Genomic DNA, 11,791 nt, shown 5'->3' on the forward strand with positions numbered 1-11,791 from the left:
GGAGCCCCAAAAAATAAAGTCTGACACTGTTTCCCCATCTATTTCCCATGAAGTGATGGGACTGGATGCCATGATCTTCATTTTCTGAATGTTGAGCTTTAAGCCAACTTTTTCGCTCTCCACTTTCACTTTCATCAAGAAGCTTTTTAGTTCCTCTTCACTTTCTGCCATAAGGGTAGTGTCATCTGCATCTCTGAGTTATTTAAACCATTTCACATCAGGTGCAGTTTTCTTCCTGTGGTTCCACACCTTTAGATATTCTTCCCATCTAATTCTGATCTTATCCAGTTTAAAGATCACCTTTCCTTGGCCTGGCCTTTAGTCCTGCTCTTACTCTGGTCAGACCTCAGAGACGAGATGGCCTTGGCTGACTGCCCACCGCTGAGAGCTCCTGTGCCACCCTCCCCTGATCCCAACTGCCCCTTCTCTGCAGCGACGTCTCAGCCTTTCCTGTGGTGGCAGCCCTTCTCTGTTCCACTCAGCAGCTTCATTATCTGCAAGAGCCCAAGTTGTGCCTCTTAACCAAGTGACTGGAGGCCCTCAGTACTAGGCTGTGGGCAGCCTGTGACCTCTCCTCAGTTACTGTAGGTGCCGGGGTTTCTTGTGTTAGCTCCATAGAGACATTATTCCTTGTCTAATGAAGGCCAAAAAATGGGGTAAAACCATTATGTAAAGTATACAGTAGAGTTTTTTTTCTGTGTATCCTCATTTGGAAAAGCAATTCAGAAATTTTTTCATTTCAAAATTGTCATGTCATTTATGCAAGCTTCAGGTTACAAAAATATTTAAACAGTTAAATGTAGAAGGTGCTAACCAGTTTCATACTCAATTTATGTGCATATCTTGGGAAGTATATGAGATTTTATTTTCTTGGGCTCCAAAATCACTGCAGACGTTGACTGCAGCAATGAAATTAAAAGACGCTTGCTCCTTCGAAGGAAAGCTATAACAAACCTAGACAGCATATTAAAAAGCAGAGACGTTACTTTGCTGACACAGGTCCATCTAGTCAAAGCTGCGGTTTCTCCAGTAGTCACATATGGATGTGAGAGCTGGACCATAAGGAAGGCTGAGCACTGAATTGATGCTTTAGAACTGTGGTGCTGGAGAAGACTCTTGAGAGTGAGCCACTGAACGTGGTTTCAGGGACCCGGTGCCTGCACTGCAGAGGCAAGGCCGCTAGGTGGCGCCAGGGCATGTTTATGCGAGGTTTCGAGGGCCTGGTCTCTATAATCTGTTCCATCTGAGCCAATTGGCACCTGAACATCCCCTGTGTTCTTAACCACTCAGCATCTGTTGACTTACCTTCTCAGTCCAACTCGTGAAAACATATCTCTATACTTTTGGACTTCATGTTCAGACCTAAAACTGTAAGGAAGGAAATACAAGACACATCCCTGTCCTGCCCTCTTAGGGGCCGTTTTTGTCTTCTGATGTGTGGAGAGCCATGCTTCCCTTGCCGTTGTCAGCCCCGTCATTCAGGACGGTCTGTCCCGTATTCTCACTCTTTCTCTCTCATGACAATTTACTTTTTCTGAGACTCAGTTTTGTCATTCATAAAGAGGGGTTAAAAATACTCAGGAGGATCGTTGGAAAGGTTAAAAGTGATTTACCCAAAATATAACACATCATAACATGAATGGATTTTTTTTTTTGCATTTTGAGAGCATCATTGCTTGATTTTTGCTACGACAGACTGTACAGGTTTATGTAAGACAAAGTTAACAACTATCTCTTCTTTACTCTCGTTAATTAAACGGAAACGTTCCACCGCCAGCTCCTCAGTACTTAATATTCTTTTCCCAGGTTCAGGATTGTTGGCCACCATTTGTATTTGTGATTGGAAAGAACTTTTCTTTTGGTCCAGATCCCCTCAACGGGCTCAGCTTTCCCACATTTTGTCCTTTATACACTATTCAACCTCTGGCAGCTCAGTTTTTGGGTGACATTTCAGTGCCTGTGGGGATGCTACTTACCGTGTTTTACACTGAGTTTTTTCGATATAAAATTATTTCTTCCTCCTCTGAACTGCCAGAGTGCTTTGCCTTAATCACATGATTATTGGTTTTCACATCCATTTGCTCCCTTAACTGAATGCTTTAAAAAAAAAAAACCTCTAAGTGCTGAGTACACAGTAGGCACTGAATAAATGTTTGTTTTGTTTACTGTGTGTCACAGTTTATTAACGAAACACCGTCCCATAGAAGAGAAAGACAATTAATAGATTATTTTGTGGTCTTTATGTGCCTCTGTTGTCAGAGCTCTCCATCAGTTTGAGATTTGTGTCTTAATTAGAACTACAAGTACCTCTGAATAAATTTAAATAATTGTGAATTTCAGAGAGAATGTTTCCATTTCACATGCCTCAGTCTCCTTTTTTCTTTACCAGCACTGTAATCAAGGCACAGGTCTTATTGAGCTAACAAATAATTATCCTTCATTACATAAGTGCTGTGTAGCCTGACCTTAGAAGGCTGCCGAACCTGACGAGATGGCAGTGGGTCTAGCCAGCTGTGTCTGCTTTCACGGTGTGCTGGTGCCTGTGCGCAGGGGCTGCTTTGGGAGAGTCTGGGGGAGCCATTGCCTCACAGGTTCCCTCTCTGATCTGAAAAGCACTGTTGCTGTCAGGCCACGGAGCTGCATGGTCTCAGACAAATTATTCCGTTTGAAATCTGTGTTTTCTCTTCATAGACTACAAGCTATTGAAATAGAAGCACATTTTCTGAGATGTACGCCTATATTGTTCTTTGTTCATTTTTTTCTCATTTTTGACTAAAACTAAAAGCAAAATTTGAACACTGAGATGTGGGTGATATATGTGAAACTAATGGGAAATGGAGAGTATATTTAAAATATCATAGATAATACAAATGAACTAAAGTAATTTTCAAAAAACCCCAAGAACTGATTTCTGTGAACTTGAAGTGGCTAAGAATTAACTTTGGCCACCTCATGCGAAGAGTTGACTCATTGGAAAAGACTCTGATGCTGGGAGGGACTTGGGGCAGGAGGAGAAGGGGATGACAGAGGATGAGATGGCTGGATGGCATCACGACTTGATGGACATGGGTTTGGGTAGACTCTGGGAGTTGGTGATGGACAGGGAGGCCTGGCGTGCTGCAGTTCGTGGGGTTGCAAAGGGTCGGACATGACTGAGTGACTGAACTGAACTGAACTGAAGCATGAAAACAATGTAAAGAGAATCAAGAGGAAATAAATGTTAGGTTTAAATTATATATGAAAAGTTTCAGTGGTTTGAAAATCAAAATAATTACATTAAAAATACACATACATGCAGACAGCAATGTCTTTAATGAATGAAAACTTCTCTCTTGGACCAATAAGTCCAAGTAAAAGCAGTATTATTATTGACAACAATATTAGATTTTTAGATGTTATGATATGCTGGGTGCCCTTTTAAGGATTTTTCATGTATTTTAATCCTCATAGTAATTATTTGAGGTAGATGCTATTATTATTACTCCATTTTATAGATGAGGCAGCAGAGTCACAGGTTAAGTGAATTTCAGCGTGCTTACACACCTAGTAAGTTATGTAGTTTCTGAATGGATGACTTTCTTTCTGTTGCAGAAGCGTGGCTCTGATGCCTGTCCTCTTGGCCAGTAGCCTATACTGCTTAAATGGGCAAAGGGCAAGAAAGGACATTTTAAAAAAGAATAAATAAAATGGCCCCAAATCATGAAAAATTTTCTGTTTCGCTAATGATACAGAAGGAAGTAAAACTCTAAATGAAATTTATTTTCTTCTTTGACTAGGATGATGGAAATAAGACATTTCCATGGAATGGTGGTAGGAATTTATTTCTCCCAGTGCAGGGCTGTGGGGAAGGGCTGAGGTTCTCTGCTGAGGGCATGAGGGACTGCCATTGCCTCGGCCACTCTCCTGGAAGGCTGGGTGTGGAAGACGCAGCTTGCTCCGCAGTCAGGGGTCAGCGCACTAGGCGTGCTGCTGGTTGGGATGCAGAATCTGAGGTCTCCTCGTGTACGGCTTTTCTTTCCGAACACGAGTCGGGCCTGGCCAGGGACAACCACGCGCGTGACACGGAGGACGATCGAGAGGTTTTGCGGCTTCCTCTCGAGTTCGTCTTTCTGAAGAGTGCCAGGCTTTCAGCTTTGATAATAAATTTTACATTATCAGTTTATTGTGGCACTACGGAATCTGAGGGAAATTTCATAAAGCTCCACTAAGTAGCCTCAACTGTTGACAAATGATTCTTGATGTTTAGTTTGGTACAAGATGCAGAGAATGTAGGTCTGCTTCCTTTATTCAAACTCAGTAACTGGTTTGGGACAATTAATTTCCAATTGTTTCCCAGTAGAGCAGATTTGCTTGTATATTAATGAGGCACAGGTGTTGAGCCCCTGGTGTCTGCGTGCCTGGGAGGCGTACTTCAGTTGTTTGTCTCCTCAGCCGTAGGTACGGCAAGGTACTCAAGCTTGCCTTTCACAGTTTTCACAGTGAGGCTTTTCAGTTTTTTTGATTTTTTTTCACATTTGCCTGCACCTGTTAAAATTTTAAAACTGTTCGTGTAGAAAGAAGTTGCAAAGATTTCAATAGTAAATAGTACTAAAAATTAAAGGAAATAGTCTTCTATTCTGTTAACTGCCCAGCCTTACGTGAAAGAGAAGTGAGTTGATTTCATGAGATCTTTCAGGTGAGAAGCCAATATGATCAATCCATGATCCAAATCTCGGTTGTGTATTTTTGAAGCAGGTATATCTTTGCTAGTGTCTAAAGCAGTCATATATTTGTATTAATATTCCTTTTTTTTCTTGTTGATTCACTGAACTGCACTACCAGCATTTAAAAGGCAGTGGAATAGCCTCCATAGACATTATGAATTTCAGTAGCTGGCATAATTATAGCGATCTACATATTCATTAAATCTACAGGAGAACTCTGTCCAAAAAGACAGCCATGCATTCAGAAACAGACAACTAAATATATATATTTTAAAAGTTGCATCTCTGAGACTTATTTAAAATTAAATTCCTGTAGCACTCCTCTCCAAGCAGAAGGATTTTAACAAAAGGATCCCCACACTTTGGTTTCTTGCATCTAGGAAAGAATGGGAAGAACTATTTGTAAACAACAATTACTTGGCAACAATAAGGCAGAAGGGGATTAATGGGCAGCTGAGAAGCAGCAGGTTCCGCAGCATTTGCTGGAAGGTAAGAAGAAAATATTTATTTACAGTTTGCGGCTGCAGTCTATCAACACATTACCTGATGCCCTGGAAGATCACCGTGCGGGGGATCACTGAATTTTCCAAGAGGCTTCACTCGCGAGGCTTTGGCATCTAGGTTTATCTTTCATAGGACATTTGCTTATAAGGTTGGAGCAAGCGCCTTAGTCCTGGATAGCTGGCGATGGTACAGGAGTCATTTGAAATACCGGTCTTTTCATCCCATTTGATGGTGCGGAACTCAAGCAAAGCCTTCTGGGTCCCCTGAGGCATTTGCAGAAATCCTTGGCGCTGGGCAGGGGGTGGTGGGCGACTGTTCTCAGGTTCCTGTTATATCGGGTGCTGTCATGCAGTCAGCCACCTTTGTTTCTTCACGAATAGCAGACAGGAAAGGTACTTTCATACTTTCTGTACTGGAGACACAGTGAAGGGCAGCGAGGACGAGAAGTGGAGAGGAATTAGGTCAGTTTCCTTCAAGGGAAGGCCATTGGTGAGCCCCTGGGTAATGATGACCTTCAGTGTCTCTCAGGGCTTAGAAATCTGTCCCCTTTTGTTCTTTCAGAATGAATCAGTTTAGATTGAGACTCACTTTTTAAACGACTTCTCTTGAAAGTTGTTTGGGGTTCATCTGCATAAATTGAGCAGACGAGCCGGCAAGTGAAGACAGCAAGGAACACATAATGTATTAGACAGTTTGAAATTTAATAATTTAGGTTTAATAATTAAAGTGCATTTTTCTTCTGTTCAGTGCTGGCAGTGAAGGCAGGGTCGTGCTGCTTGGATGTTTATACAGGAGGCTTTGCCACCCCCACCCCCTGGCTCCATGTTGTTTAACTTTTTGAGTCTCCTTCCTTTGCTAAAAATAAACTCAAATCCAGATTTATTTTAATGTTTTATTAAACTAAATTAAATCAAATTTGTCTTTTTGAGAATGCTTGTTAATTTTGTAAACTGCTTGCTAGTTGTAAATTGCATTTTCTGCTGTAAAAGGAATGACTTCACTGCTCAGGCTTGTCCTCAAATTGTTCCTCTCTGTCCATTACCTGCTTGTTTGAAGACAGATCTTGGAAACCTTGATGCTACAAATTGGACCTTGTGCTTGTTAATGCGTTCTATCACCCCCCTAAATATAAGAAAGTAGAACAGAGTGAACTTGAACCTTCATGAATTTTCCTTGTTCACTTTTACTGTAACTCTGGAGAGGAGATAGATTCCATCTTGTGGTGTATCTTTTAGAATCTTGCTCCCTGGCCTTTGTGCACTTTTGCGATTGTCCAGGTTGATATATGTCTTACACACCCCACATACAAGTGCGAGCTGGAAGGGTGATGAGTGTGCAGCACCACGAATGCATCGTCTTCAGTTTTCAAGTGATGCCCTTTGGCGTAGTTTCATGTTTTCTTAGGATTTTCATAAAAGTTTTCCTGTTTTTTTTTTTTTTTTGACAGCTTTTTCTTTGTGTTCTTCCTCAAGATAAAAGTCAGTGGATAAGTAAAATTAAAGAACTAAGAGCATGGTATAGCAGCGTTAAAGAAATAGTAAGTTGTGCTTTAAGTAACGTAACTGTTTTCTTAATTAGGCTTTGAAGGCCAGCGGCCTCTGACCTTTGCGTGTGTGTTTTCTTTCTTTCCAGCACATCACAAACCCTAGGAAGGCTGTTGGCCAGCAAGACCTGATGATCAATAACCCCCTTTCCCAGGACGAAGGGGTAAAGTTGGTGTTTATTCGCGCCTCGGCCGCTCTTGCCCACCAGAGCTGCTTGTGTCTCATTATCAGTCAGCATGGAGGCAGTGTCAGTCTACACCGGTAGCATGACGCTTTCACCCCGTGTCAGTCCACCTAAAGCCGGGTGGGAGCTACTCCCTGCTGTGTGCTGGCAGCGCTGGGGGCAGCCGTGGGCTGCTTCCGGACACGGGCACGGTGGAGGGGAGGCCCTGGGGCTGTGAGCGCTCAGGGTCAGCGAGACGAGAACCGAGAGGAGGGCACGGCGGGGCCGGAGAGGCCGCCGTGCACAGAGCCTCCCTCTCTCAGGAGTGAGAAGGCCGCACCCGCGAGGACAGCTCTCCGGAAGGAGATAGCTGAGCGGTGACCCTCGAACAGGGTTTAAGATCATGAAAAAGATGAGGCCCTCCTCCCTCAGGTCCCGGTGAGGACGAGCCGTGTTAGCCCTCAGCGGCACTGGGTCGCTTCTCCAGTTCCTGTTTCTGTGCTGAAGGACGTTTTTTTGTTTCACATTTTCTGTATAAAATTAACATTTCTTTTTCCTCGTATGTGTAATTATTATAATATAGTCTGTGAATATTAAGCAATTTTTAAAACTTGAAAGTTCATATTTTAAGAAATAGATAAAAATCTATGCGATTATGAAACCAAAGCTCTGTAGAAAACCTTACATAGCTTTCTGTGTTGGCAGTTCAGGTCAGGTTCCAGTGGACCCGCTGGCCTGTGGTCCTCCTCTAGTTCAGGTGACCTCTTTGTTGTTTAAGGGTAGCAGCAGATGTCTAGCAGTAAAAGTATCATTCACTTTAAGTAGATAGTAGAAAAATTTAAATATGCACAGTAATATCACTGGAAAAACTAATGTTAGAATGATTATGTGTCTCTGAGATTAGACTAGATTTTAATAAAACACTTTCCAGTTCCAGGTTTTCTATCTGCAATGTGAAATCATAACTCAGAGAAGGATAAATTTTAATTATTTGAATCATTAGATTGAGATCATAAAAGTCAAGCAAAGGTGCAATATTGTTTTAAATAAATTGCTTTCCTTATTTCAGAGTCTTTGGAACAAATTCTTCCAGGATAAAGAACTTCGGTCAATGATTGAACAGGACGTCAAAAGAACGTATGTAGAACTATTTACAAGTTACCTTCAGTGATTCAGACTGGTGTTACCTCTGAAATTTTAGCAAACTATACAATCTGTAGAGGAGCCTTAGTTGAATGTAGTATTTTACTTGTGTTAATAGTTATTGTGGCCAAATGTTGATGATAATAGTTACTTTTTATTCTTAAATTATAGACTTTTGTGTTCCCTTTGTCAAAATATCACATTTATAATATTGGTAATACTAAAATAATATATAAATACTTAAATGTTTAAATCAGTTTTTCAGTTTCCAACACTTGCTTGAAGTCATGTGCTTCTAACTAAGGTTATATTTTGTAGTCTTAATACTGGTTTTGCTAGAAAAAAATTATCTTTTGCTTTACACCTTTGAATCCCTTTCTAATCAAATTACTGTTTAAATGACAGGTATATTTTTACCCCCTTTTACTTCTGTTCCTTTTGACACCATTCAAGTTTGCAAACAACTCCAAATCTCAATATTCAGTATATGAAGTGGCTCTTTATCTAGCATATAGTTAATTTCTATAACTTTTATGTATTGGACCTTACTTTTTTGGGGGTCATGTGATGAGCACATGGAATTTGTGTGGGTGAGCCTGGGGTAAGTTCTAGCCAGGTATGCTCTAGTCCTAGTCCTGGACAAAGTAATTTCAGCAAAGGTCTTTCTCCCTTAGATGTTCATTTCTGCAAAACAGAGATAAGACTGACCACCTCATGGCATAGTTACAGATTCACATGTTGTTAGTGTAGTAAATTAGATGTGTCTCCATTTTAAGCTGTGTCAGTATCAGCCGAGCTCCCCCCCTCACCAGGGTCTGGGATGAGCCCGGTGTGTGCGAGCCCGTACCTCCAGGGCCACCTTCCAGCCCCCCGCGCCTCTGCCTGTCTGCCCGACTCCGGTTCAAGTCCTGCTCCGCCGGGCGCACAGGCAGGGCCCTGGCTCCGACACTGCTCTTCTCTCCAGGCCCCAGACAGAATGATCAGACGACGTGGACTTGCATTAAGGGCATACTACCCATTTAACAAATGAGATTTTCTGCTTTAAAATGGAAATACTTCAGAGGGGCCATAGGTTCAGAGAGCAGCAGCACCACTGATAACCGGCCGTGGTGGCGAGTTGGGGTGGGAAGTGTGAGCACTTGGGTGAGCCTGGTCAGGACCAGGGGCAAGCAGTTTCGGGGCCGTTACCCTCCTGAGTCAGGCCGTGGTGCTGGTCTCTCGCCAGTGGTTTCAGAAGGCAGAGTGCCGTTGTTTTGGTTCACAGGAGGCCCTCAATAACTATTTGTTGGATAAAACAAAAGGATAAATTTCCTCACCCATCGCTTTAGTAACTAGCTGGGTAATCAGTGGTGAGAAAACAGGGTTCATGAAAGCAAAATGCACAGTATATGTAGTTTACCAAGCAGTAGCGATGTCTCTCTTTTAAATGCTAGGCAGTTATCTTAGAAAACTTGATAGCTTACGTTTGAAGTAGCCAGTAAGAAGAGTGTGAGTGTCTCCGCTGTTGTCAAATGGAAGTGGGGGCACGCGGCACTGGACAGGGTCCCACACCGGGACACCCAGGCCAGATTGCTGACGGGAGTGGGAGCAGAAGAGAAGGGGAGACAAGGGTGGACACAAAACCAAGCGATAAGTGGGATGTGAGCCCCTTCAGCATTTTGTTCCTTAGATCAAACATTTCTGCTTTGCTATGTGGGAAATGTTATTTCTCAAAAGCTATATTCTGTGTGTTTTTCTTACAGAAACGTATGTGTGTCTGTGTGTATAACACACATACATGACAATTGTTTTCCTTATAATTTGTCTCCACTGCTGCATTTTAATTCAGGTTACAAAGCCCAGATGCAGAGAAGCCCTCTGGGTGGGGGAGGTTCATACCTCCTTCCCCAGAAGTCTCTCCCATGTCTCGCCTCACATTTTGAGGAAGTCTCCTAGCCATCTCTCTGTAAATTCTGTGGCAAGTAACTTAGCTTGTAGGGTAAGGCTGTCAGTCTTTTTTTAAAGCCACCAAACTGCTAATCATAAAAGCTGAATAGCTTGAGTAATCTTACTGTTAATCTTTCAGGCTGCATTCCCTCTGTAGAAGGCGCTGTGTGCGCTCAGTCGTGTCTGACTCTTTTTGACCCCATGGACTGTGGCTCCCCAGGCTCCTTTCCCATGGAATTTTCCAGGCAAAAATACTGGAGTGGGTTGCTGTTTGCTACTCCAGGGATTGAGCGTGTGTCTCTTGCGCCTTCTGCATGGGCAGGCGGAATCTTGACGCTGCAGTACCTGGGATGCCTTTAGAAGGCACTTCATGATCCCAAATCCATGGTTTTCAGCCCAGTCTGAACTGCAGCTCATACTGCAGTGGGCGGCGGGCGGGAGCAGCGCGGCCCCCTGACTGCCCACCAGGCTGTGAGAGAGCTGGGGGGTTTCGACTGACTGTCTGTCTCCTGTGCTTCAGAACCGTCCACTGCACGGGAGATCAGAGTGGTGGGGAAGACAGACGAGTTTCCTGTTGTCGTGGGATGTACATTTTAGTGCGGGGCGCTGGGGAGTGAGACATAAGCCCGTGTAGATACAGAGAGTCATGGAAGAGGGCAGTGACTGCTGTGAAGAAATCAAAACCGATAATCTTAAACACAGCCAGGCAGGTGGCTGTTTTAGGAGAGGCGTCAGAAAGGGCATCTCTGAGAAGGTCCTCTTTGAGCTGAAACATGTTACGAAGCCAGCAACGTGGTGATCTGGAGGAGGAACCTTCCAGGCTGAGAGAGCAGCTGATGCCAAGTCTTCAGTGAGAGTGAGCTGAGGGTCAGCAGGCCTGCTGGGGGTGGAGGTGGCGGTAGGGATGTCTGGTGGGCTGTTCCGCCAACCACGGCTAGGAGTTTGGGTTTGACCCCACCTGCAGTGGGGAGACTTGAGGGAGCTGAGGGGAGCGTGGGACCCTGGAGGAGGGCTGGGGCGCCTGGAGGAGCTGAGGGGAGTGCAGACCCTGGAGGAGGGCTGGGGCGCCTGGAGGAGCTGAGGGGAGCGTGGGACCCTGGAGGAGTGCTGGGGCGCCTGGAGGAGCTGAGGGGAGCATGGGACCCTGAAGGAGGGCTGGGGCGCCTGGAGGAGCTGAGGGGAGCGTGGGACCCTGAAGGAGGGCTGGGGCGCCTGGAGGAGCTGAGGGGAGTGCAGACCCTGGAGGAGGGCTGGGGCGCCTGGAGGAGCTGAGGGGAGCATGGGACCCTGAAGGAGGGCTGGGGCGCCTGGAGGAGCTGAGGGGAGCGTGGGACCCTGAAGGAGGGCTGGGGCGCCTGAAGGAGCTGAGGGGAGTGCAGACCCTGGAGGAGGGCTGGGGCGCCTGGAGGAGCTGAGGGGAGCATGGGACCCTGAAGGAGGGCTGGGGCGCCTGGAGGAGCTGAGGGGAGCGTGGGACCCTGAAGGAGGGCTGGGGCGCCTGGAGGAGCTGAGGGGAGTGCAGACCCTGGAGGAGGGCTGGGGCGCCTGGAGGAGCTGAGGGGAGCGTGGGACCCTGGAGGAGGGCTGGGGCGCCTGGAGGAGCTGAGGGGAGCATGGGACCCTGGAGGAGGGCTGGGGCGCCTGGAGGAGCTGAGGGGAGTGCAGACCCGGGAGGAGGGCTGGGGCGCCTGGAGGGTGTGTCGGGAGTGTGGGACCTGGGAGAGGGTGGCTGCTGTGCTGCGGGCGGGGACAGAGGCTGTGGGCACGGCCCCACAGGGCAGTGGGTGTGAACGACGTGGACTGCAGGT

The 11,791-nt window shown here is 45.4% G+C and overlaps 1 protein-coding gene across 1 annotated transcript in view; it reads left to right on the forward strand.

Moving 5' to 3' along the window:
• The window catches only part of TBC1D5 (TBC1 domain family, member 5), a 540,661-nt gene that overhangs the window by 257,948 nt on the left and 270,922 nt on the right, over positions 1–11,791 (forward strand). Inside the window, exons 6-9 of the mRNA XM_010856750.1 lie at positions 5,084–5,192; positions 6,655–6,744; positions 6,840–6,914; positions 7,984–8,051. Coding sequence (XP_010855052.1) covers positions 5,084–5,192; positions 6,655–6,744; positions 6,840–6,914; positions 7,984–8,051 — 342 coding nt within the window. The remainder of the gene's footprint in view (positions 1–5,083; positions 5,193–6,654; positions 6,745–6,839; positions 6,915–7,983; positions 8,052–11,791) is intronic.

The sequence above is a fragment of the Bison bison genome, unplaced genomic scaffold, assembly GCF_000754665.1.
Source record: "Bison bison bison isolate TAMUID 2011002044 unplaced genomic scaffold, Bison_UMD1.0 scf7180017864374, whole genome shotgun sequence".
Classification (NCBI taxonomy): Eukaryota; Metazoa; Chordata; class Mammalia; order Artiodactyla; family Bovidae; genus Bison; species Bison bison.